General features: G+C 44.1%; 1 protein-coding gene across 3 annotated transcripts; it reads left to right on the top strand.

Annotated features, from left to right (window-relative positions):
• Positions 1–6276: 6276 nt before the first annotated feature.
• On the top strand, positions 6277–26239 carry TMEM170A (transmembrane protein 170A). 3 transcript variants are annotated; one of them, XM_043599706.1, is made up of 3 exons: positions 6277–6602; positions 18899–19000; positions 22263–26239. In XM_043599706.1, the coding sequence occupies exons 1-3, from the start codon at positions 6470–6472 to the stop codon at positions 22391–22393; spliced, it is 366 nt and encodes a 121-aa protein (XP_043455641.1). In that variant the 5' UTR covers positions 6277–6469; the 3' UTR covers positions 22394–26239. The 3 variants fall into 3 exon arrangements, with proteins under 3 accessions (XP_043455641.1, XP_043455640.1, XP_043455642.1); XM_043599705.1 differs by having other exon boundaries at positions 6283–6602; positions 18899–19069; XM_043599707.1 differs by lacking the exon at positions 6277–6602 and adding an exon at positions 6666–7311 and having other exon boundaries at positions 18899–19069; positions 22263–23706.
• Positions 26240–27344: the final 1105 nt, after the last annotated feature.

Genomic DNA, 27344 nt, shown 5'->3' with positions numbered 1-27344 from the left:
ACAAACTGAACTGGGATGCAGTAAAGGACCCCACTACCAGCCTGGAGAGCCAGATCATTCCCCTGGTAATGACATAGGTCTCTAGGTGTTAGGGAGCCATCCAGGCATTTGGCTGCAAACATCTCAAGGACCTGAGTGTTGAAGGGTATGGTAGGCAGTGGGCTGGGGCATCGGGGCCCCTACTATTGGCCCCTTTTCTCCCTGCCTGCCCCTCCCTGTCCTCTGCCCTGTGCTGGCCACTGGGGATAAAAGTAGCCTGCTGGCCCTGCCTGGAAGGATCACAGTGCCAAGTGGAGGTGTCAGCCTAGGAATGGTCCTGGACAATGTGGTATGTTCAGGCAAAGAGGGATGAGCAAGATGTTCATGGTACCAGAGGCCAAGAATAGGGAGATACTGATCCCTTGTGGGGCCCAGGAAGGCTTTGGGATGGCTCAGAGCCCAGCCTGATAGTGGCCTCACACAAGTTTCATTTGCCCTTGCTCCGGTCGCAGACCGTATGGATGGCCACCATTAATGGTCTTTGCTCTGTGATTCATCCATTCTGGATGTACACCCCAGATCCCAGAAAGGGGATGACTGGCTCCCAGACCTGGCTCCATGCATATAGTGTACTCTGGGCAAGCCTCTGGGTGAATGTATATATGCCCGGTGTACCTGGTTCTAAGCAAGGCTGGGGGTGAACCCAGATCAGGTTTCCGGACAAGGACAGGCAGTACCCAATTGAGTGTTTCAATGAGTCAGGACACTTCAGACCCTGGAGACATAGTGAGGGGACAGAGCAGTCACAGACCTTGCTCTCGTCGGGAGTACAGACCCAAAGTAAATAGTTCCGCAGATAAACCTGCAAACATAAATGTCAATTGTGCTCTAAGAAGAAATAATAAGAATGGGGAGAGGATGACCTACTTTAGTATGGGGAGTCAGGAGGACCGCTTTGAAGAGGAAACACTGATTCGAATAAATGAAGGAAGAATGGGAGCTCATCAAGCATAGAATGAAGAAAAGGAGCCAGATTAAAGACAGGGATTCGTCCCCCTTGGAATCAAGTTTCCTTGACAAAATTAAAAACTCACTCGTGGGTCCAGGCTCATGAGATTAGAGAAGTCCCCAGGAGGTGACCAAGTTTTTGTGTCTATAGTGCAGATTCCTAGAAGTCGAACTATTGGATCAAGAAGCATTTGCGTCTTAAATGTGAAACTACTTGGGGCGCCTGGGTGGCGCAGTCGGTTAAGCGTCCGACTTCAGCCAGGTCACGATCTCGCGGTCCGTGAGTTCGAGCCCCGCGTCGGGCTCTGGGCTGATGGCTCGGAGCCTGGAGCCTGTTTCCGATTCTGTGTCTCCCTCTCTCTCTGCCCCTCCCCCATTCATGCTCTGTCTCTCTCTGTCCCCAAAATAAATAAAAACGTTGAAAAAAAAATAAAAAATAAAATTAAAAAAAATGTGAAACTACCAAACTATTTTAAAAATGGAGTACTAACTTAAAGTCTCTGGAATGGTGTCGAGAATGGCCTTACCCTCCTCTTCTACTGACCACCCCCTCGCCCCCGTCACCTGTACAGGGGTAAGTCAGTCATTTTCATTTTTACCTACCCGATGGAATACTATCCAGTGATAAAAAGAAATGAGCAATCAAGCCATGAAAAGACACAGAGGAAACCAAAATGCCCATTACTAAATGAAAAAAGCCAATGAAGAAGTTGCATGCTATATGATTCCAACTAATATGACATTCTGGAAAAGGCAGAACTATGAAGACAGTAAAAATATCAGTGGCTGCCAGGGATTGGGCATGGGGAAGGGAGGGATGAATGGATGAGGCATAGGGTTTAGGGTCAATGAAAATACTCTCCATGATACTATAACTATGGGTATATGTCATTATATATTTGTCTAAACCTGTAGAATGTACAACACTAATAGCAAACTCTAAGGTACACTATAGACTTTCGGTGATTATGACGTATGCATGTAGGTTCATCCTTGGTCACAAATGTACCACTCTAGTGAGTGATATTGATAATGGGAGAGGCTACCAATGTGTGAGGGCAGGATGTATATGGGAAACCTCTGTACGTCTCCCTCAATTTTGTTATAAACCTAAAACTGCTCTAAAAATGTTAAGTCTTTAGAAAAAAAAAATGGACCAAAAAACACTGGTAGCCTCAAGGAGGGAGTGGGAGTCTGCTGAAATGAGAGGTTTGGCCAACGACACAGAGACTGAAGCAACCACTGCAGAGTGGACTTTGAATTTTCCTGGGGCGGCAGGTCGTTCTGCCAATCATGCTTTCTCCCTTGGGGGTAAGATTGGAGAACCTGGCTGGCCCTGCAGTCCTGGTGCCATTCTGATCTGAGTCTTCAAGTCCGCCACACCTCCATTTGTTTGTTCAACACACGTTATGAACTGAGCAGTAACCAGTGCAAAAGTAGGGAATAATCACCAGTATTAGGAATGTGTGGGCATGGGGGGTGAGTTGCAATTTTTAGTAGGGTGATCAGCGTAGGTCTTGTTGAGAAAGTGACATGTGAGCAAAGTCTTAAAGGAAGTGAGGCAGTTAATTAAGGGGTAACGATAGGTAGAATGTCCCAGAGGAGGAAAGGGACAATACAAAAATCCTAAGGAGGGAACCCATTTGGCATATTGGGAGAACAGCAAGAGGCTAGTGGATCTGGTCTGGGAGGCCAGAGGAGGAGAGCTAGGAGATGAGAAAGCAAGAGAGTGGGAGTCAGATCATGTAGGACTTTGTAGGCCTTGGTGAGGACTTTGGCTTTTCCTTGGAATGAGACGGAGGGTGTCCAAGGCCACTCTCGCTCTGTGGTACTCCTCAGTCAAATAACTATGCATATAATATCATATATGTATGTAACATGTCAGATATTTTTTAAATAATATATCATTGCACTGCCTATGTTAATATCCTTATTTAGTGTATTGGCTAGTCTTGCAAGTTTCTCAACTGGATCAAGTCAGTCACACTGTGGCCTTCTTCTGTAACTTCGATTTTCCCCTCACTTTATATTCCACAGACTCATCATGTTGTTGCTTGCAGCTTTAAGTAACTTATTTCAATGACTGAATAGTATTTTATTGAAAATTGTATCACAATTTTGTTAACTCATTCTCGTCTTGATGGACGTCCAGCTTGTTTTCAGCTGTTTGCTGTTACCACGCTACTAGGAACCATCTTGTATGAGCTTCCTGGTGCCAACGTTAGAGGATAGTTATCTGGGAGCGAACTTGCTGGATCGTGAGACTCTTCATTCGACATTATTCCAAAATGGTTGTCAATTTACCGCTCAGGAGTTCAGTTGCTCTGCGACGTCACGAACAACTGGCATTCTCAAGAGTTCAAATTTTTTGGCTATTGGATGGTTGATAAATGATCTCATCGTGACTTCATTTTCGGTTTCACTGATAAATAATGAGGTTAAGCATCTTTTCCTATTTTTGTTGGCAATTTGTGTTTTCTCTTTGATGAGGTACCTATTCAGTTCTTTTGTCCCTTTGTCATTTTCTTACCTGGGTTTCAGGAGTGCTTTATAGACCCTGGATACTACTCCTTTGCTGCTTACAAAAATATCGCAAATATCTTTTCCCAGTTTGTGGTTTGTCTTTTTGCTGTTTTTATGATAACGCTTGAATAACACGTTCTTTTTTTTTTAATGTTTATTTATTTTTGAGAGAGAGAGATACAGAGTGTGAGCAGGGTAGGGGCAGAGAGAGAGAGAGACATACACAGAATCCGAAGCAGGCTCCAGGCTCCGAGCCGTCAGCACAGAGCCTGATGCCGGGCCCGAACTCACGAGCGGTGAGATCATGACCTGAGCTGAAGACAGACACCCAACCGACTGGGCCACCCAGGTGCCCCCACAAGTTCTTAATTTAAAACAAATTTATCAATCCTTTCCTTTATAATCTTTGATTTTTCTATCTAGTTTAAGAGCTCCTTCACTATTGTGAAGTCATAACTATATTCGACATTGTCTTCTACAAGTTTTATAGTTCTGCATCTCTCTGTAAGTGAAACAAGTGAGATGGTTGGTAGAGTTCTAAAAAGGAAACAAGTGAAAAATCTAGTTGCTTCCTAATTTTCTTGCAGGCTTGTGTCTCCTGGCCTTTTATTGCCTTTCAGGTTTTTTTTTTTTTTTTTTCTCATTAAGAGAAGAAAGAGGAAATTTCTTCACCCCGCCATTAAAAATTTGAGCTTCTTAACCATTTCGTCCATAGCTTGAGGTCAATTCCACTATTTTTCCTAGGACACTCTTCTTTCTGTTCTAATCTGGGTAGGTGGCTGCTAGGACTTAGGCACAGAAGTCAGTCTAACCCTCCAGGTTAAATCCATGATTTCTTGTTTTGCACATCTTTCTCTTTCTCGGTCATCACTCCTTAACTTTGCCGGAGGACATACTCAGCTTCCTTAGAAAGGGCACATAGGGGGTGCCTGGGTGGCTCAGTCGGTTAAGCGCTGGGCTTTGGCTGAGGTAACGATCCCCCCGGTTCATGGGGCTGAGCCCTGCATTGGGCTCTGTGACAGCTGAGCCTAGAGCCCGCTTTGGTTTCTGTGTCTCCCTCTCTCTCTGCTCCTCGGCCTGCCTTGCCCTGCCTCTGTCTCAAAAATAAACACTAAAAATTAAAAAAAAAAATTAACGTTTATTTATTTTTGAAAGACAGAGAGAGACAGTGTGAGCAGGGGAGGGGCAGAGAAAGAGGGAGACAGAGAATCTGAAGCAGGTTCCAGGCTCTGAGCTGTCAGCGCAGAGACTGCCGTGGGGCTTGAACTCATGAACCGTGAGATCATGACCTGAGCCGAAGCCCACACTTAACCGACTAAGCCACCCAGGTGCCCCTAAAAGAATGTTATTTAAAAGAAAGGGCACATCAAACATACATTTTCTGAGTCCTACAAGTGTAAATGTCATTTTTTTTAACCTCTCAATTCAGAATTTGGGGATAGACTTGTAAATTCAAAATAATGTTTCCTAATGTGATACACTATTGATTGTTATATAACCCTAAAATAATGTTTCTTCAACTTCTTACACACTCTCATGGTCTGAGAAATGTACCAGAAGATAGCATTAAATATTTCATGACTTTTCTTAATACTTACTATTTCCATTTTAGATGTTTCTTGGTTGATGCAAAATCCCAGTTGCAGTGTTGAGGAACGGACATTAGCTCTCAAAACAAAATCTTCAAGAGGGAACTCTAATAAACAATCTTGCTAATGTTCTTGAATTAATATTATGTAAAATACTATGAACTTTGCAAGCAATGCATTTCTTTAAAATTTGTTGACGTTTGGGGCGCCTGGGTGGCGCAGTCGGTTAAGCTTCCGACTTCAGCCAGGTCACGATCTCGCGGTCCGGGAGTTCGAGCCCCGCGTCGGGCTCTGGGCTGATGGCTCAGAGCCTGGAGCCTGTTTCCGTTTCTGTGTCTCCCTCTCTCTCTGCCCCTCGCCTGTTCATGTTCTGTCTCTCTCTGTCCCAAAAATAAAAAAAAAATTAAAAAAAAATAAAATAAAATTTGTTGACGTTTATGTTGAGAGAGAGAGAAAGAACAAGCTGGGGAAGGGCAGAGAGAGAGGGGAACAGAGGATCCAAAGCAGGCAGGCTCTATGCTGACAGGAGAGAGGTAGATGCTGAGCTTGGATTCCCCAACTGTGGGATCATGACCTGAGCTGAAGTCAGATGCTTAACCGACTGAGCCACCCAGGCGTCCCTGCAAGCAAGGCTTTTTACTTTAAAGAAAGTTAAGGGGCGCCTGGGTGGTGCAGTCGGTTAGGCGTCCGACTTCAGCCAGGTCACGATCTCGCGGTCCGGGAGTTCGAGCCCCACGTGAGCCGGGAGCCTGTTTCCGATTCTGTGTCTCCCTCTCTCTCTCTGCCCCTCCCCCGTTCATGCTCTGTCTCTCTCTGTCCCAAAAATAAATAAACGTTGAAAAAAAATTTTTTTTAAGAAAGTTAAGCTTTCAAAAAATTCACTTTCCCTCCAAATATCGGAGGTATTGCTGATGTCTTCCAGCCTCCTTCACGGGGCTGCTGAACCATCTGATTCTCATTGCTAGATCCGTTTGAAATCTACGCGCCGGGTCTGGGGAGGGCATGCAATTCCCCTACTGTCTTATAGGTGGCGCTGCAGAGAAGGGCAGAGCTTAGCGCATCCTACTCTGGAGCAGGAGACACTTGCCCAGTAGGGGGCGTAGCCCGAGGGTGCCAGGTTTCGGTGAGCCGTACGCAACGTCAGGGGAGGGAACAATTCTCGCCCCGCCTCTGCCATCTGCAGCGTCCTGTGATTGGAGGAAGGTCCTATCACTTGGCTGAGCCGTTGAGGTGGGAGGAAGAGGGCCCCATCCGAGGGTGACGCTGAGGAGGTAGAGTCAGAGAGCGCTTTGGTCTGTGAGTGAGAGCGAGCGAGCCTCGGCAGCACTTCGGACGCTCCCCCACATCTCTCTGCGGTGAATGGCGGCGGGATGGAGCACGAGGGGAGCGGCGGCAGCGGAGGGTCGGCCGGGCTCCTACAGCAGATCCTCAGCCTGAAGCTCGTGCCGCGGGTGGGCAACGGGACCCTGTGCCCCAACTCCACTTCTCTCTGCTCTTTCCCAGGTACCGGCCCCGCCCCGCCCCGCGCTTGCGCACTCCGCGCTCCGTCGCCGCCGCCCGGCCGGGGGGCGCCCCTTCCCCCGCGGCGGGGTCCTCTCCGCCCGGCTGTCCCACTTTGCCAGGGCTGTATGCCTCCTGGAAGGAGGTTCCCGCTCCCTCGGCGGGGAGCTGGGGGATGTAGCTCTTCCTCTGTCGCTTCCCCGCCGGCACCTCTGGCGGACCATTCCGACTCTGCGCTGGGGGCCAGAGCGGAGGGAGCGGCCGCGAGTGGACCCGTCAGTGGAGGGAGCTCGGCCTCCACCCGAGCTGATGTTGCTGTTTGGAGTTTCCAGAAGCTCCAGGGTCAGACCGGGACCCGACAGAGCCTCGGAGGCGGTCGCGCCTGCTAGTTAGGGGCTCGAGGCGCCTGGCCCCTGTGGTCCGCGCCGGCCGCGCGGCTCTCGCAGCTCGGACGCCGAACCGTCCCGGCCGGGCTGAGGGGCGGTCGGCACTCCGCGCTGTCCTGGTGTGTAATTTCGCTCCAGCCCCGGGTGCCCCCGGGTTGTCTGCCGATCGCTCCCACCTGCGTCCAAACGCACCCACTCCGCCAGCTCTTTCGAGGAATCACTTTCTGAGACCTGTTGCCGAATTCCCCACTCCCGCGTTCGAGATCTCTGACACAGATGCGTTTTCACTCTCCTTAACGCCCGCCGGAGCTTCTGCTGGGCCTGATGTAAGGGTTTTTTCAAAATTATAAGAAGGTAGAAAGCTCTCCATGCTCAGAAAACTTGAGAGGAGGAGAAATGACTGGGCAAGGCTCATAAAGGCTTTGAGGGGAGGGCGCAGTTCTGTGTTGGACCTTTAAAAGGCCAGGAGACAGAACAGTGGCGATGGAAGGGTGAGGTTGGCTGTCCGGCAAAGGTGACTGGGAGTAAACAATTAGAGAACTGGGCCAGGGACCTGCAAAAGAAGAACGATTGGATTACTTACTGACTGCAGTCATAAACAAGGCACCTGTGATTTCTCTTCCACGGGGAAGCGACTGCCGGGCGCCATTCAGTGGACCCCCGGGACTTGGTGTGTATTTACCTGCCTAGTAGTTTCCCTGACAGCTTTGTGGGACAGCTGATGATAATAACCACTTTGGGGCAGATGCAGATGTTAGTTTGGAACTCTAGCTAAAATGATAATCTGGCAGCTCACGTTGTTTCAAAAGGTACTAAGAGCACATTTGACCGTGACAACAAATCTATGGCATTCTGGAGACACTATGAAAAATGCAATGTACACACAGTCTGGAGGTTCTGCTGGACCAGATTAGTCTGTTTGTGTTTCCTTATTTTGAAATTTTCAAACATACTGATACATTGAAGTACTTTACTTCGACTCATTATTAACATTTTCATTCTTTTGCTTTATCTCTATTTGCATATATGTGTGTGTGAATTGTGTATATACATACATACACACACGCACACAACATTTTTATTTTCTGCAGACCCATTAGAAAGGAAGTTACCAAAGTGGTGATGCTTCGTGCCTAATACTTCAGCATGTATCTTTTTTTAAATTTATTTAATTTTTTAATGTTTATTTTTCAGAGAGAGAGAGAGACAGAGTGTGAGCAGGGGAGGGGCAGAGAAAGAGGGAGGCACAGAACCCAAAGCAAGCTCCAGGCTCTGAGCTCTCAGCACAGAGCCCCACGCGGAGCTCCAACTCACAGACCGCGAGATCATGACCTCAGCTGAATTCTGATGCTTAACCAACTGAGCCACCCAGACTCCCCACATAGCTTTTCCCTTTAAAAAAAAAACCAAACAAACGAAAAAACCCAGATCTAATCCAGGATCACACTGTGCATTTAGTTGCCATGTCTCTTTAGTCTCCGTGAATCTAGAACAGTTACTCCATCTTTGTTCCTTCACATTTTTGAAGAGTCCAGCCTAATTTCATAGAATGTCCTATAATTTAGGTTTATCGATCATTTTTTCATGCTTACATTCAGATTAAACATTTTTGTTTAGAATCCTATCTATACAGGTGATGTCCACTTCTCAGTGCATTATATCAGGAGACCTTTAACATCACGGTGTACCTTTACTAACACTGCTGTCAATAATCATTTGGTGAAGGTGGTGTTTATCGGGTCCCTCCACTGAAAGGGTACCTTAATCCTTTTGCGATAAGTCATATGTGAGGTGATACTTTGGAGCTGAATATTCTCCAGTCTGTCTATCTTTTAGTTGCCTTTTCTTTAAGATCGAGATAAGTGGATTTGGGACAGTAGTTAGACATTATGTCATAGCAGCTATGACAGCTATGAGAATTGTTTTGCTTTCAGAAAGTATTCTGAAAACAGGAAATTGCCACATGAGTTTATGGGCAGTTCTATTGAGATATATATATATATATATATATATATATATATATATATATATATATATAATTTGGGGGAACTATTCATTCATATTCAGCAAGTATACATTGGGCCCAGTGCAGGCTCTGGGCTTGGGATATAAACATACGTGAGATATAGCCCTTGATCTGAAGTTGATCAGAATGGGATGGGTAAACACTGTGTCCCTGCTGTGTCTCATCTTTAACTGGACTAATGGATGTTATAGGTACGTGGAATTTGATCCTTTTTGAGGCACCAAAGCCTGCTTACAGTGAGTTCTATTCATTGACCTGAATCTGGAATTATTTCTGTTTTGGCCTCACAGAAAAGGCTACTTGCACTTTACGACACGTCAATATGGCAAAATCGTTGCTCTAAAATACTCGGTGGTTTGTCACCATCAGGAAGCTTTGAATTGATTTTTTTAACCTGCATTTGCCATTTAGCCATTTAGATTGCTGCCTAACCCTCCCTTTTCCAGGTTGTTCAGATTTCTTTTGTCATCGTTTTTTAGCAAATCTGAAAGGCAGATCTTGTCTTTTAGCAGGAATGATACGAACTTTCTGAAGGTAGGAATTTTTATTAATGGCAGTGTTAAAGCGTGTCCTGTGATAGTTAAACTGAAACCTACCTAGGGTTTGGTTGTGCCGTTGCAGGAGCCAAGAATGGGTCACACTCAAGACCAGTTGTTTATTCATTCACTCAGTAAGTATTTACTCAAGTGTCTGTTGCCTGCCTATTATTTTCTAGGTACCAAGTAAAGATGTGTAGTGAGCGAAACAAAGGAGGATAGAGAGAAAATGAAAGTATGGAAAGGAAGAGCTGGTGTTGTCAGACAGGAGGGAGATAGTAAGTGGCAGGTCTTGTGCGTCAGGTGGGGGAATGCCGTTACTTAGGGTCATGAGGAAGCTCTTGATGATGATGCTATTGGAGCTGCAATCTGAAGGATGTGAGGCACGAGCCATGCAGCTGTTGGGAGAAGCTTCTGGACAACGACACAGCAGGTTCAGAGCCCTGGCTCAGGAGTTTACTTAGGAAACATAAAGAAGGCCACCATGGAGGACGGAACATTGTGGGCAAAGCAGGGAGGAAGAGGTGAGGTCACCTCCCAGAGGGTGGTATGGGAGGGTTTTGAGCAGAGGACAGATGATTTGACCAACTCCTGAGTGTTCAATTCAGTGGTTTTTAGCATCTGCAGAGTTTGCACCCATCATCACAAGTAACTTTAGAATATTTTATCACTCCAACAAGAAACCTCATACTTGGGGCGCTGGTGTGGCTTAGTCAGTTGAGCGTCCAACTCTTGATTTCGGCTCAGGTCATGATCTCAGGATCGTGGGCTCAGGCCCCACGTCGGGCTCTACTCTGAGCATTGAGTCTGCTTAAGATTATCCATCTTTCTCTCTTTCTCCCTCTACCCCTCTCCCTCGCTTGTGTTTGCGCTCTCTCAGATAAAAATAATAATAATAAAACAACCCCTCACAATATACTTCATACCCTTTAGCACTGATTTTCGGGCTTTGTGTGAATAGACGGAAGGCCAGATCAGGACCAAGAGGCCGCTGGAGTGAGACAGGCCAGAGGGTTACACTCAGAAACCAGCAGTGAGCAGGCAGTCAGGCAGTGGTGTCAGAAGAGAGGTGACAGCCCGCAGCGGGCAGTCCTGGTGGGAAGGCCATCACTGTTAAGGAGGAGTGGAAAGGTCTTTTGGGGAAAACTCCCTGCTTTCCTTTATTCTCACACTACTCCCACGTTCACCACATTCTGACACCGAGCGTAGGGTTTTCTACACATCTACCAATTCTGTGACACTAGTTGGGTGTCCTGAAGTTCAGTTCCTACTCTGTCTACCTGGAGTTAACACTAGATCCCACAGGTAAAGGGCTCAGTTTCCCCAGTTCGTATGCCAGTCAGAAGTCTAGGTGGTTGGCTGTGCTTCTGACCGGCCGGCTCTAAGTTGGAGATTCCTATGACCCTCTTCCTTGGTTCAGTTAATTTTCTAGAGTAGTTCACAGAACCCAGGAAAATACTTTACCTACTAAATCACCAGTTTATTACACAGGATATTAAAGGATACAAATGAACACCAGATAAAGAGTTACATAGGGTGAATTCAGAAGGGGTTCTGAACAAAGGAGCTTCTGTCCCTGTGGAGCTGGGGCCTGCCACCCTCCCAGGACATAGGTGTAGTCACCAAACCCGGAAGTTCTCTGAACTCCCTGCTTTGGGGATTATATGGGGGATTAATCACGTACACGTGATTGATTATTAACTCCACTTCCAACCCTTCTCCCTTTCCAGAGGATGGAGGGTGGGGCTGAAAGTTCCATGCTTATAATCATGGCTTTCTGGTGACCATCCTGGAGCCTACCAAGAGTGCCTTCTGCGAACAAAAGAGGTGCCTGGAAATTCCAAGGGATTTGGAAGTTCTGTGTCAGAAACCAGGGTCAGAGAGCAAATATTAGGGGGTGCCTGGGTGGCTCAGTCAGTTGAGGGTCCTGTCATGATCTCACAGGTGCATGAGTTTGAGCCCCGCGTCGGGCTCTGTGCTGACAGCTCAGAGCCTGGAGCCTGCTTCAGATTCTGTGTCTCCTTTTGTCTCTGCCCCTCCCCCTGCTCATGCTCTGTCTCTCAAAAATAAATGTTTAAAAAAATAATAAAAGAGTAAATATGAGAACAGAATATTTTCTAGCACCATTATTTTTTTCTTAAAAAAATTTTTAAATGTTTGTTTATTTGAGAGGGGGGTGCGGCAGAGTGCAAGAGGAGGAGGGGCAGAGAGCAGGCCCCAGGCTCTGAGCTTTCAGCACAGTGCCCGATGCAGGGCTCGAACTCACAAACTGTGAGATCATGACCTGAGCCGAAGTTGGACACTTAAGCAACTGACACTTAGCACCATTATTTAAAGGGTTTTAGGAGCTCTGTCAGGAACTGGGGGCAGTAACCGATATATATGTATTTGATTTTGCAGGGGACCAGAGAGGACCATGGTGGGTAGGTGGGGTTCAGTAAGAGAGGGGTCTCACAGTGGGCAGTGTGGAGAGATGTAGGCTGATGGGCAATTAGTGTGAAGGCAGTCCAGCACTGAGTTGCAGGACCAGGTAGGACTACAGTTCCCAGGTTCCCTTAGAACCCTGGCTTCAGAGAAGCTGACCTTGTTCATTCGGTTGTTTGACCTGGAACATAAGATAGAGTGGGGCCAGCTAAAAGGATGGCTGAGTGCTGAGCCTCACCCTGCCCACTTGGCTTAGGCTTCTGCTACTCTGACTGGGGCCTGGTTGGTCTTGAGGCCTTGCTTAGAAATTGGTTGACTCAGTTGTGGAGATTAGATAGGGAGCCAGCCATTACAAACTCTTTCTGTTAATAAAGAACTCACCTAGAGGAATCTGCAGTCTGTGTGGCTTATCCCTTTAACTGAACCATCTGTCTGAAAAACAGATTCTTAAAGGTAATAAGCTCCTTGTGGGCAGCATGTTTGTCTTGTTTTGTTTCACTCAAGTGCCTGACATAGGGGATGGGCTCAGTAAATACTTGATTGTTGAAAGAATAAACTCTTGGCGCTTGTATTAGTTTGCTATTGGCCCAGTAACAGCTTACCACAATTTAGTGGCTTCAAACATCGTAGAGTTCTGGAGGCCTGAAATCCAAAATGGGTCAGCAACGCTGCCTTCCTTCTGAAGGTTCTAGGAAGAATTGGTTTTCTTGCCTCTTCCGTCTTCTACAGGTCACCTGCATTCCTTGCCTCTCGCCCCCTTCCTTCATCTTTAAAGCCAGAAGCATAGCATCTTCCAAGCCCTCTGTCTCCAACCCTCCTGCCTCCTTCTACAAGCACCCTTGTGATTACATTCGGCCCACTTGGAAAAGCCAGTCTACTCACCTATCTCAGGACTCCTGACCTAATCACCTCTGCAAACTGCCTTTGCCACCTATTCATGGGCTCTGGGGATGAGTGTGTGGACATCTTTGGAGCCCAGTCTGTCACCAGTGCTTAATCTGATTGTCTCTTATAATTTTTTGTTGCAGATTAATTTTCTGATTTATACTTCAACATCAGGCAGTGCTAGGACTTCCGCCGTCAGAGTAAGCAAAGCTGAAGATAATGCGCTTGATTTGAAATAGTGAACAAAGAAATACTGTAAGATATGTAGACACAGATTTTTGACAGCATATTGAACCGAAGAAATGAAAAGTACTATATGATGATCCATAAGTAGCTATTACGTAGATAGCAAATTAAGGTGCAGTAGGTTAAAGGGAAATCGCTTAGTTTTTTTTTAAGTGTTTTATTGATTGGGGTTTGCCTTTGCTATTAAGAGTCCTTTAATAATCTCATCCATCTGAAAAGTGTTTTATAAACTAGACTACTCACCTAACATAATAAAGCCCTTTATTTCCTCCTTAATGTGACTTAAGTGATGTTCTATAAGATTTGTAGGCACTGATGGAGCTAATGGATGCAGCTCAAGGTTGTAGGAGGGTGCGTGCAGTATGCTTCCCCTTCTCAGAAACCCCGGAAGTGCTGACCTGCTGTGCCACACCTTGTTTACAAATAGGCTTCTCAGCTTTCAGGAAAATTGAGATGTGGGTTGGTAGCCTAGCAGTCCTCCTCAGGCAGGTGCTGTGCACCAGGAAAATAGGGAAGGAGTGAGGGTTGGTGTTTTAGGCTGCTGTAACAAAATGCCATAGGGTGAAGTTTTTTTTTTAATTTTTTTTTTAATGTTTTTATTTATTTTTGGGACAGAGAGAGACAGAGCATGAGCAGGGGAGGGGCAGAGAGAGGGAGACACAGAATCCGAAGCAGGCTCCAGGCTCTGAGCTGTCAGCACAGAGCCCGACACGGGGCTCGAACTCACAGACTGTGAGATCATGACCTGAGCTGAAGTTCAATGCTTAACCAACTGAGCCACCCAGACGCCCCTAGGCTGAAGTGGTTTAAGTGGCTCAGTCCATTAAGCTCCTGACTCTGGCTCAGGTCATGGTCTCACGGTTTGTGAGTTTGAGCCCCACATTGGGCTCTGTGCTGACAGCTCAGAGCCTGGAGCCTGCTTCGGATTCTGTGTCTCCCTCTCTCTTGGTGCTCCTCCCCCACCCGTACTGTCTCCCTTTATCTCTCAAAGATGAATAAACTTTAAAAAATTTTTTTAAAAATAAAAACTTATTTTCTCACAGTTTTGGAGCCTGGATGGCCATGCTGTGGTGAGGGCCCCCTTAGGCTGCCTTCTTGCTATGTCCTCACGTGGCAGGGAGAGAGAGTGAGAGACGGAGAGGTCTCTCTTCCTTTCTCATCAGGCCTTGATCCTCTCGGACCCACTTTTATGCAGTTATCAATTTGGTATGTCTCTGGCAGATCAAGGCCTCACCTCCCAGCTCAATGCCCTGATGGTGCCATGGCGTCCAGTATGAAGCCAGGCTCCAGCACCGCCTTGAGTTGCTCCAGAGAGCAGTGCTTACCTCTAAAACTTGGGGAGCTCCAGCAGGGCCCGAGAGTAGTATCGGCTCAGTGGCGGGGTCTGAAGTCCGTTGTGGCAGCCAGCAGCCAGAATGACAACTGCTCTGAGTTCTTAGACGCAGATTTTGCATCCCATTGTCCACCCTGGGACGCTGGCGTTCCTGGTGCCATCATAGAATTTCACACGCTAGGTGGTGGGATAGAGGTCAGAGTCTCCACGTGATTTGGGGAGTAGCTGGTAAGGACTGTGGGATTGAAGATGGGGTTACTGCTTTGGAGGGGGACAGAATGGTTCTGTGCCATGGCGTGGGGTCAAGCTGGCGGCGGTGGAGTGCGAGGGGGCTTAGGCTGAAAAGACCAAGCTGCTGTCACTGAGCCAGGGTGCAGGAGAGGTGTGTGGGCACCAGAGCTCTGGCGGGGGCACACGTATTCGAGGGGCGGTTTCTGGACACTATATTTTTACATATATTAGCTTTTTATGTTACATATATTTAGTTTTTAAGTTTGGGACCTTACTATGTAATCACTTTATGCCCCATATTTCATGATCTAACTTGGCTTAGCAGAATTTGGCAAACCCTGTCAAACAGACCAGTTTCAACAGTATTATGAAATTTTTCTGAAGATTGATCTTGTTCGGCGGGGGGTAAAAAAAAAAAAGTCTCACAAACGGTTTGAAACTTTTTATAGCAATCTGTTTTTCACCAGAGCAAAAGTGCCAAAACACCCTCAGTCGTTTGTTATTTTTAATAAGCATTGAGCCCTAGATGGGGCACACCTGATACTTTCATTCAAAGCATGAACTAGGTGTCCTAATTCAGGTATGTGTCGAATATAGTGTTAATTGAAGCTTTAGGTGAGTCAAAATGAGCAAAGAATTAGTATAGCCATCGGTGACAATGCCAAGGGTGGCTTGGGGGCATTTGGCTCCCACCCACAGCAAGAATAAGAAATTGGGAAGGAAACATGCACAGCAGTAATTCTTTTTTTTTTTTTTTTGAGAGTGAAGAGTGAGTGGGGGAGGGACAGAGAAGGAGAGGATCCCAAGCAGGCTCCGTGCTGTCACTTGGGAGTCTACCTCATGGGGATCGATCTCACGAATTGTGAAATCACGATCAGAACTGAAATGGAGTCTGATGATCAACTGCCCAACCGTCTGAGCCCCCCGGCGCCCCCGCACAGCAGTCATTCTTACGACTGCTTCAGATACAGCTTGAAGAAGAGCCCCTGGTCCTGCCCTTCCCGGTGTCCACGCTCCCCAAGCCAGTTAGTGCTCCTCATCGTTTCTGTAATTGTTCATTCCAATCCCACCAACCTTCCCAAACTGTTCTTTTGGAAACAAAAGCCTTTTTTCTTCTTTTTCTACTTTCTTTTAATAATAACTCTGTAAAAGCCAGTAAGCAGCTAGAAAAGCTTTTTAAGAAAAATCAAAGTAAAAAGTGAATTGTCATTAGCCCTACCCCAACGTATCCCACTCCCCAGAAATAAGGCTCTTTTGTAGCTTGCCAGCATGGAGCATGCGTGGGGCCCAATAGGGCTCTGCCCCAGCCCCCACTGGCACTGTGGGCTCTGGCAAGTTCCTTCCCTCCCTCTGCCTCTGTTTCCTCAGCCAAGAGCCAGGGATATCATGTGCCTCACAGAGTTGTTTAGAAGATTGCACTGGTTAAGATTTGTAAAGCACTTAGAACAGCGCCTGCACATGTCCTCAATATTTATTAAGTACACCTACATCCAGACTGTTTTCTGAATTCATAGACTTATGCACACATTTGTTTCTTTTGTTTTTATAAAAACAGAGTCTTCTGTACACTCTTCTGGAACTTGTTTTTTTTTTCCTTCCCACTGTGGCTTGGGCATCTTATCCCATCAGTATATAAAGGTCTATCCCATGTTTTTACGTGATAGTATAATGTTACAGTATGTAGGGGCGCCTGGGTGGCCCAGGCGGTTAAGCATCCAACTTCAGCTCAGGTCATGATCTCACGGTTCATGAGTTCGAGCCCCGTGTTGGGCTCTGTACTGACAGCTCAGAGCCTGGAGCCTGCCTCGGATTCTGTGTCACCCTCCTCCTCTGCCCCTCCCCCACTTGCACTCTGTGTGTGTGTGTGTGTGTGTGTGTGTGTGTGTGTGTCTCTCTCTCTCTCTCAAAAATAATTTTTAAATGTTACATTATGTAGCTGCACCAAAACATGTTTGACAAGTCCTACACTGATGGACGTACAGTTGGCATCTAGTCTTTGCCATTACAGACAATGCTGCCGGGAACGCCTTGTTATCTCCGGCCTTGCCTGCATGTGTATTCCTGTTGGATGTATTCCTGGAAGTAAAGTCTCTGTGGCAAAGGTGTGCACACTGGACTTTCTTGGATACACCCTTCTAAATTACCCTCCAGAAAGGTTTTCTAGTTTGTACTCCTATTGGGAGTGTAAGGTGGGGCCTGTGAAATAGTGTCCGGACAACCCTTTACTGCTCAAAACCTTTAATGGTACTTTTAGGGCTTTCACACTGAAGTCTTTAGTCTGGCCTTGAAAGCCCACCATAGTGTGACCCCATCTGTCTTTGTAGCTTTTTTTTTTTTTTTAAGTAGTCTCCACGCCCAATGTGGGGCTTAAAGTCATGACCCTGAGCTCAAGAGTCACATGCTGTACTGACTGAGCCAGTCAGGCGCCCCTATCTTTGTAGCTTTAACTGCTTTTAATCTTATAAACCCTCTGTTTTAGTCAGGACACTCGTTTTTACTCCGGGAAGTTTTGCCCCAGGAGGACATCTGGCAAAGTCTGGAGATAATTTTGGTCATTGCAACTGGGGGGAGACCAGTACTGGCATGTAGTGGGGAGAGGCTAGGGTGCTGCTCCGTGTCCTGCGATGCACAGGACAGCCCCACAACAAAGGGTTGACTGGTCCAGATGTCGGTAGTGCTGTGGTCCGGAATCTCTAAGTTTAAGCTGTTGACTGGTCTCTGAAACTGCCTGTTACTTACCTGCTCCTAGCGCAAGGATGGACAATATATTTTATCTCACATGACACCTTCGTTGTATCCATGTGGGTAGCTAAGGGGCTATTTTGAGAATTCTGAAGGCTTGCCTGGGTTCACTGAGGGGAATTGCTCTGTCTGCTGTTTACCAGATTGCAAAGTCTTGAGGGCAGGGTGGTATCTCCTCCTTTTTTGTATTTTCTGAGGTGGCTCATGCATAGGTTTTTAGACATAGTTGGTGATCATATATTTTAATGTTGCCTAAATTACAGTCATCTTAAAAGTCAATTAGACATTCTCCCTAGGAACTAGTTGCGCTAACCTGCCCCCTCACTTATGTGCCGTTTGTCTCTAAGGCAGACATTTATATTTTCTGGTATTTATTTCATACCTTAAAGAGCTTTGCTATTCTAAGATGTGATGGCCTGATATGAATTTATGTATGTATGTATGTATGTATGTATTTAGGACCTTTATCCGTGGTAACCTATATTAAAAACATTGATCACTTACATGTAACACCCAGTGCTCATCACAAGTGTCCTCCTTAATGTCCGTTACCCGTGTAGCCTGTGCCCCACCCACCTTCCCTTCAGCAACTCTGTTCTTTATAGTTAATAGTTACGAGTCTCTTACGGTTTGCCTCCCCTTCTGTTTTTATCTTATTTAATTTTTCCTTCCATTACCCTGTGTTCCTTTGTTTTGTTTCTTAAATTCCACATGGGTGAAATCATATGGTATTTGCTTTGCTCTAACTTACCTCGCTTATTAGTATAATGTACCCTAGTTCCATCCACGTCATTGCAAATGGTGAGATTTCTTTTTTTTTTTTTTTTTTTTGATGGCTGAGTAGAAAATGATTGTTGTGGAGTACCTGGGTGGCTTGGTCAGTTGAGCATTCAGCTCTTGATTTTGGCTCAGGCCATGATCTCATGGCTCATGAGCTCAAGCCCCACATCAGGCTCTGAGCTAACAGTGCAACGCCTACTTGGCATTCTCTCTCTGTCTCTCTGTCGCTCTCTCTCAAAATAAAAAAAATTTTTAACTTAAAAAAAATTTAAAAAAAGGAAACGACTGTTGAATGAATAAAACTGTAAAGCTTTTCCATCGTAGAAGTCTAACATGATTGATCATTTTAGGGGTTGACCAAGTTCTTCTGGAAATGGCCAGATAGTAAATATTTCAGACTCTGCAGGCCACGTGCTCTTTGTCACTGTTTCAGCTCTGCTCTTGTAGCTTGAAAGCAGGCCTAGACAAGATTTAAATGAATGGGCATGGCTGCGTTCAGTGAGAGTGTATGCACAAAACCAGGTGGTGGCCTGAGGGCCGTGGTTTGCTAATCCCTCTAGAACCATCAATATTTAGATATTTGACTGCTGAACCTACCTGGCACCTGGATGGCTTTGAAAATGAAATAAGCGGGTATGATGACGAGCCCTTGGTAATTCCTGTACTAGGAAAGTCTGTGACTTGTGACCTTTCTTTGCTTTTCCTTGTAGAGATGTGGTATGGTGTGTTCCTGTGGGCACTGGTGTCCTCTCTCTTCTTCCATGTCCCTGCTGGATTACTGGCCCTCTTCACCCTCAGACATCACAAATATGGTAGGTTCATGTCTGTAAGCATCCTGTTGATGGGCATCGTGGGACCAATTACTGCTGGAATCTTGACAAGTATGTTAGACATTAAAATACCAGTCATACGTTTCCTATGACTAGTCACTTAATTTCAGGACCCATTTTAGAAACATGTCTGTGTGAAATGAAGAAAAAAGGGTGGCTTTTAACCATGGGCGCTTTCTTTAGCGTACTGTTTTTCTCTTATCTCTAACCCCCGCCTCTCCCTCCTATGATTTGGCTAACACCTTTGACTTCCGAAGTTGTATTTTCTCTCACTGGCTTCAGATAAGCCATGTGAGGCTTTTGAGATGTAGTAAAACTACATTTTGAAATCTAGTAAAAGGTGTTTATCTTTTTGGAAGCTACTGCTCCTTTCTTGTCAGCTATCAATTGACCGATGGCATCGAAAGATTGTTGACGAGGTCCTTCTCCTCACTCAGGATGAATAATAATTTTGTAAGGATGGAAGAATAATTCTAGTTCAGAAAAGTACCTGATTTGAGGCACCTGGGTGGCTCAGTCGGTTGAGCATCCGACTTCAGCTCAGGTCATGATTTCATGGTTTGCGAGTTCGAGCCCCACACATGGTTTGCTGCTGTCATTGCAGAGCCTGCTTCAGATCCTCTGTAACCTCCCCTCTCTGCCCCTCCCCCACTCATACTCTTTGAAAAATTTTTTTTTTAATGAATGGTTCCTGATTTGTCTTCTGGTTATTTTTTTCCCCTGTCAAAACTTTCTGAATAAGAATTGGAGGGGCGCCTGGGTGGCTCAGTCAGTTGAGCGTCGGACTTCAGCTCGGGTCATGATCTCACGGCTTGTGGGTTCGAGCCCCATGTCAGGCTCTGTGCTTACAGCTCAGAGCCTGGAACCTGCTTCAAATTCTGTTTCCCTCGGTCTCTGCCCCTCCCCCGCTTGCACTCTGTCTCTGTCTCTCTCTCTCTCAAAAAATAAATAAACATTTAAAAATAAATTGGAATAACACAGGCACCTGGGTGGCTCAGTCGGTTGAGCTTGGCTTCAGCTCAAGTCATGATCACACAGTTCGTGGGTTCGAGCGCCTCATCAGGCTCTGTGCTGGCAGCTCAGACCCTGGAACCTGCTTCAGATTTTGGGTCTCCCGCTCTCTCTGCCCCTCCCCCACTCATGCTCTGTATCTCTCTCTCTCTCTCAAAAATGTTAAAAAATTTTTTCAAAGAACTGGAATAACAAATTATAAATTGTTTTTACTTGTTTTTGGCTTTTGCTGATATCATAAGGATGAGAATCAGTTTAGGTCATTTTTAAGCTCATGATTAAATATAAATATATTTTATATAAATTAAAAGCTCCAGAAACGAAAACTAAAAACACTCCATTATCACATCCCTAAGTGAAAACCTCAGTTTGCATTTTGGTATATGTTTTCAGACTTTTTTCCAGGTGCACATGTAAACCTAAGTACATGCTGAAAAGATAGAAACACAACATTCTTGCTAATTTGTAATTTTTGTGTGAGTTTGTGCATTTAAGCCTTGAGCTCTAAATGGAACTGCCCCTCTGCCTTTTCTTTGACTTGAGGTTTTTTTTCTTTTTGAGGACAAAGTGGCCTCATTTCTTTGTGTTCTGTAGGTGGTGAAACCTTTGTGATAACAGGAGGAGAAGGCCAGTTTTCTCTTGTCTGCATTAAGGTGTTTCCATAACTGGCTTTATATAGTATTTTTAACTGTATCACCTGCTGCTGCTCTTTAGAGACCCTCTGTTCCAGTTTCCTTATTGGATTACCGGCTCCTAGGAGCTGTCTCAGATTTCTCATCAGTAAAATAAGGATAATTCTACCCTCCTCAGATGCTGTGTGATGATAAAAGGAAATAATGTTTATTTAAAGTACTTAACATAATACCTAACACTTAGGAATCGTGCAATAAATGTGTCCATTCTCTCTTTAAGACTCTGGTGAAGAGAGTCCATTTCCTTCCCATTTTACTGCTCCTCCTGGTTTGCTTTTTTCCGTTCTTCCCTTCTTCATCATCTAGGCCCCACCTTAGGGCCTACTTCAAGTTTCTTACACTTCTTTCTGCCCAACCCACTTGTTTTGGAGCTAAATTATGAAGGGGCCTGATGCAGCAGGTGCCTTGCAGATGTTAATAACATAGGCACTGTATGCATAGGCACTGGAGGTGGGCATTTGAAAGTCACAGATGTTCAGGCAACCAATACAGATACTGGTTAATTTGCTCTTTCTTCTTCTTCGAATTTGTTAATATGTTTTCATATCACATGTGTAAAATGTGTAGGCATTTGATTGAGATGCTGTATGTTGTCTTGTATTATTCAAAATCTGTTTCATGCTGTGCTTTCTCTGTTCCAGCTTGATCTGAGTATCATGAGAATAGGGATCTTAGAAAACATACAGGCAAATACCTGTTTGCAGGAATGAACACACTGACCAAGGAGGATTCTGTTTGGAATGGTCTTTGAGAGGAGGGTCATCTGGGAACTTTGGATCTATTATTGTCAAACTAATGAAATCTTGGCTCTCTCAATACAATGCTGAGTCCCTGTAACAATTCATCTGGGTTTCTAGGGAGGTACAGATGTTTGTGTTTGGTTTACTCCGTTTCTAGAAAGTTGTGGTGACTTAGCGTAATAAAGACGATTAATGATGTGGGGAACAGAAAGGACCCCCTTAGCACCTCTGGCCTCATGCCCTTTGAATTAGTAACAACTTCATAAACGTAGAGTCACCCTTTCCTTTTCCCTCTGCTCCTCCTCCGTCCACTTTGGGAGGGTAGCTGAGTACAGTAGAAGGCAGAGCGGGCGTCTCTGGCTTTTTCTGAAATATTTCTTGCTCGGTTTCCCTGGAAAGTTTCATTGGCATTCATTACCAAAATTTTATTAGGTACCTGTTAAATGCTAAGCATGGCAAATAAGAGATGTTTTTGTGATGAGTTTGTAATCAGGTCATGTGGAAATTTGTGATTTGGGTTATGATTTCCAGATTATTTTATTCAGTAAATCCAGGAGACTCCATTTTAAGGACTCACTTTTCAACGTCTGAAAGCACTAATCAGTAATTTATAAGTCATATGGAGAATACTTAAAATCTAAAGAAAAGTATAGGGAGAATAAGACATTTCTATGATATTTAAATTTTAATGTAAAAAAATCTGGAATATTCTACTTAGGGTAGGATTTTAAGTACTGTATTTTCCTGATTATATTAACCTTGATTTTTTTTTTTTTTTAACACTCTTGAATTTTTAAACAGGTGCTGCAATTGCTGGAGTGTACCGAGCAGCAGGAAAGGAGATGATACCATTTGAAGCCCTCACCTTGGGCACCGGACAGACATTCTGTGTAGTAGTGGTCTCCTTTTTACGGGTTTTAGCTACTCTATAGCGAACACCCTTATACCCCGATGGCAAACCTCAGTTTTACAGAATCCTCAAAAAGAATACATTATGGAATGTAGTGTTTTCTTAATTCTTCAAATGGAAGAAACTTGGATGAAGAAATACGTGTGAAGAACGACATTTCAGCCCTTTCTGCGATTTGAAGCTCCAGGAATCGAAGATCTTACTGGACTCTTATTGTTCTCAACCAAAACAAATCAAGTGGGTTTTTTTGGGGGGAGGGGGGCGGTATTTAAGTAGTTTTACAGGTGCACCTTTACCCAAGCTAGGTCAACAATGCTTCTAGATTGACATCCTTTGCACTGAAATGTATAATAATCTGTGAGAAAATGCAATGTTGCCTATAACAGAGAAACTATGAAAAATACTGGTTTCTTTCCGAACAGAGTAAACCATACTAAAACCTTATTTAAACTAATCTTGATTAGAATTTGGCAGACTCTTCTTTTGCCACGTCTTCATGACAGTAAGTGCCAAGTAGGTTTTGGTTGAGTAGAGCTTTGAGAACAAATTTGGTGAAACAGCACAGGAAAAAACCCTACAACACAAGTAGTGGCTTCAGTTCCACTGCTGAAAGAAAAAGAAGATGATGTGACATTTTATGGAAAGCTATCTTGACCTCTGATTACTTAACATATTTTAAGAGATGTGAATCTATTGTTTTGTACATTTTATCAGAATAAGCTAGCTGACTGAGACTTTTTTGCCTCCCAAGTTCCTGTACCCCTTTTCTTGTCACTTTCATTCTCTTGATTTTGGTTAATTGGAAATAGACCCTATTAAATAGCTTGAGTTCAAAATTTTAAGCCAGATCGGTTAGGATGCTGTTTGGACAGTGAGGTACCAAAAAAACTGTTTTTTGTTTAAACATTGTTACAGTTTTTCTTAGTGACTTGAGTTGAAATTGTTGAAATGTAGCTTAAACTAGGGTAGAGGTTATTGATTTCTTAGTCTTAATATGGTTACCACTTTTACAGTATTGGGGGTCACTCCCAGAAAGTGCCTAAAATTTAATTTTCAGATATACTTCCACATTTTACATTTCCCTTCAAGAGACTCTATTTCCTTACAGAGAATTAAACATCGTTTCTTTAACCCAATTTTAGCTATCTTAATTTTTCTTCTGCCTAAATTGCTTTTTTATTAAAATGTCTGAAAAGTGTGACCTTCAAAAGAAAAAGGATAGCAAAAATTAGATCTCTAAATTGATCCTTACCACCTAACTGCGTTGTGTGGAATACAGTCATTCTGTTTTCAGAATAGTTTCTGATTCATTAAACCTGATGTTTTTAAAGGTAAGTTTTCATTGTGACAGTAAGGCTAACGGCCCATGAGGTCATGTACACACAAACAATATCTATTCCGTTTAAAGCAATATGCCCTCCAGCTTCTGATTAAAAATAGCCTGGAAGATGAACTTATCAGGGAAAGTCAAAAAGGAAAAATTACAAAGAGGTCACAAAATTAACTGGAGATTTCCTTCTAACTAATAGGCCATTAGACCACTTATCAAAATTACAGTGACATCTATTCAGACTAGGTGGAAAATTACAAGAAGACTTGGAATGCCAGCAAATGTTTTTACACATTCCCCAAGTTTTCTCTCCAATGCTCAAATCTTTCTTTCAAGCAAATGTAGCCTTTTTTTTTTTTTTTTAAAGAGATTGTATTTTTAAGTAATCTCTACACCCAACATGGGGCTCAAACTCACAACCCTAAGATCGAGAGTTGCTTCCTCCACTGGCTGAGCCAGCCTGGTGCCCCTAAGTCTTTAAATAAGACTCCTTTTTCCAGTTCAAGGAGCTGTGATTTTTGCAAAGTAGCCCTTCAATTTAAGACACTTGGGGACAGGGGTGCCTGAGTGGCTCAGTCGGTTGAGTGTCTGACTCTTGATGTTGACTCAGGTCATCATCTCACGGTTTCTGGGTTCAAGCCCTGCTTTGGGCTCCTCACGGAGCCTGCTTGGGATTCTCTCTCTCTCTCTCTCTCTCTCTCTCTCTCTCTCTTTCTCTTTCTCTCTCTTCCTCTCTCTCCCCCCTCCTCCTCTCCCTCCTCCCTCTCCTCCCTGCTCTCTCAAGATAAACTCTAAAAAAAAAAGAAAAAGTGGGGACATTATATCCTTTATTGTAGAAAATTATTTTAATCATCTCTCTTGAAATATACCTCTTATTAGAATTCTCACCTAAAACATTTTGGATAGAATTTCACAAGTTAAACACGTGGGCCTATGGTTGGTAGGCCCCTCTTCCTGAATACTAATTTTTGAACATTCTGATAGATGATTTAAATATTTGGTTATTTTTCTTTTAGAGCCAAGACACAAAAGTTAGTGCATTTTGAAAGGTGTTTTTGTTCCCATCTTTGTTTGTTTGTTTGTTTGCCATATTTTGATGATCTGCTTTTTTCAAACTTCAAATATAAACTATATCTTTAAATTACTGAATATTTCATCCATCCCCATATGTGAACATTCTACTGTGAATAAATTTCTATAGACCTTTATATAGATTGAGCTTTGTAGCTTGAGATGTTTTTAAGGAAAAACTATTTGGATGATAAAGAATGTCTATTCTTTTTTGGATTTTTTTTTTTTTTAATTTCTTGTCTCAAATACACAATTATTTGGGGGTGGTCACTCGTGGAAAAATACTGGCATTTGTGCTGAACATTTTATTTTACCATATATAGGTTTGTAGAATTTTTGCCAACAACTGGCTTTCTTAGTGGCTGTGCAAACACCCCTTCCCAGCTAGATATCCACTTTTTTTTTTTTTTAGTATTTTTTATGCAGGGGAAGGAGGCAGCTTGCAGTCATAAAAGCTGGATTCTTTAATACGGGGGCTTGGCGGGGGTGGGGGAGGCATTTCACAAAAACTTAAGTCCATGTACAAATTGCAATGAATATTCCACAAGAAGGATGTCTCTTTGTGCTCTTAACTCATTTTTAAATTTTGCAGCAAAACATTTACTGGAAATGTCTAAACCAGTGGAAAAAGTTGATGCAAATCATTAAGCCATTCCTTATGTTTTCTAATTTTTTTTAATGTTTTATTTATTTCTGAGAGAGAGAGAGAGAGAGAGAGAGAGAGAGAGTGTGCGTGAGTGGGGGAGGGACAGAGAGAGAGGAAGACAGAATCCGAAGCAGGCTCCAGGCTCCGAGCTGTCAGTACAGGGCCTGATTTGGGGCTCGAACTCCCCAACTGTGAGATCATGACCTGAGCTGAAGGCAGCTGCTTAACCGACTGAGCCATCCAGGCACCCCATGTTTTTTAAATTTGGAATTGTATGTTGGCTTTCGGTTTCAGTGTCCTTTCTGACTGCTCTGGTGTGTATTAAGTTCTTACTACAACTGCAGTGCATATCGACCTTCCCTAAGAAACCGTTTCCTGGGAGGTGAGGCCGGCCGCCATCAGCCAGCCCCAGGCAGGAAGTATGGTGTGTGTGCATTTCTGTTTCGTGCATTAGTTTGGCTGGTTGTCACTAAAATCAGCTTAGCTTTTGTATTAGATTATTTCACCAACTGCTACAGTCCAAATGATCAAATCTTTGTACAATAGAAAATTATTTAAATTTTATTTTTCTACTGACATTTCTAATTCTGGTATAAATGTTTATCAATAAAGAATTTCAATTCTGTGAACTGGGACTATTATTTTTATATTCAGTGGCCAATGAACTGAATCTTGCAGTAACGTCTGACTTAAATTTAGGGAGTTTTAAATAACTTACTACTTAACATATGTTTGGCTGTATTCCTTTTATGTTCCACGTCTTACTAATTTATGGTAAAATTCTTGTTCAAAGGTGTGATTAAACTGTACTTAATATGTAATCTTGAGTCCTCTTAACTGCACTTTGTGGGCTAGATCTTATCAACTGGAAGCTTTTTGTATGAAACCACACTGGCATGGACAAAAGCTGGTAAGATGTATGAAAAAGAAATATTTCAACAGTAAATTCACGTGACGAGAGGCTCCCAACATTGGTTTAGTACTCTTCATTGACATTGTAAGTCTTTTTCTGTTCTGCCATTTTCAGCAAATTGGATCGGCCTCTTTGGGTAGCTTACATCATGGGCACAAGATGACGACTGTAGTTCCTGGCATTGTAGACAGACAATGTCTGGCAGTAGACTGCCCATCCACCATGTCTCTGTAGTTTTTATTGAAGCATAATATACGGTAAAGTGCACAGATCTCAAATGTGTAGCTTGATGAACGTGTATGTGTTCACACATTTATGCTGAATACCACTCAGTTCAAGGTACAGAACAATATTTAGCACCCCAGGAGAACTCTACATGCAGAGTTTGGCCAGAAGCCCCCAAGACTGGATGTATCCAGGACCTAAGAGGAGGAGCTTGTCTTCAGTTTTCAAAAGGTGATAACCCAAGATTGGACAATGGAAAGAGACTGTAGAAGAGGAGGGGCTGAAGGTGCTGAGTATGGGGGCACCTGGTTGAGCATCTGACTTTGGCTCATGTCTTGATCTCACAGCTCATGCCTGCTTCGGATTCTGTGTCTCCCTCTCTCTCTGCCCCTCCCCTGCTCACACTTTGTCTCTCTCTCAAAAATAAATAAAGGTGCTGAGTATGGTAGAGAGGACCCCACAAACTCTTGCTAAGACAACACAGTAATAATGAACCAGGAATCTTCTAGGGAGTTTGTACTCTGGCCAACTGGAGAGCCCTGTCTAAAGGGGCCAACCATTACTTAGTCCCTTACTTTATGGGATTTTGAGCCCAGTATGTCCAGATTTTCCAGTTTTTCAGGGGAAGTTGGAAATCTAGGTTGACATCTCAATTTTTAAGTGCTTGCAACAAACTTGAATTCACATAAAATGCTTTTCAGGTCAAACAATGCATGCCTTTGAGCTGGATTTGGGCTCTGTTAAAACTATTTGAAATAGGGGTGCCTGGGTGGCGCAGTCGGTTAAGC

The sequence above is a fragment of the Prionailurus bengalensis genome, chromosome E2 (assembly GCF_016509475.1).
Source record: "Prionailurus bengalensis isolate Pbe53 chromosome E2, Fcat_Pben_1.1_paternal_pri, whole genome shotgun sequence".
In the NCBI taxonomy this organism is placed as follows: domain Eukaryota; kingdom Metazoa; phylum Chordata; class Mammalia; order Carnivora; family Felidae; genus Prionailurus; species Prionailurus bengalensis.
This window is presented reverse-complemented; position numbering and strand designations above follow the sequence as displayed.

What these genes read in the sequence shown, in the direction of transcription:
- TMEM170A (XM_043599705.1), top strand. Translation starts at nt 6,470, where the DNA reads ATGGAGCACGAGGGGAGCGGCGGCAGCGGAGGGTCGGCCGGGCTCCTA. An exon ending in TTCTCTCTGCTCTTTCCCAG is followed by an intron (nt 6,603 to 18,898) that starts GTACCGGCCCCG and finishes TTTTCCTTGTAG; the next exon opens with AGATGTGGTATGGTGTGTTC. An exon ending in TACTGCTGGAATCTTGACAA is followed by an intron (nt 19,070 to 22,262) that starts GTATGTTAGACA and finishes ATTTTTAAACAG; the next exon opens with GTGCTGCAATTGCTGGAGTG.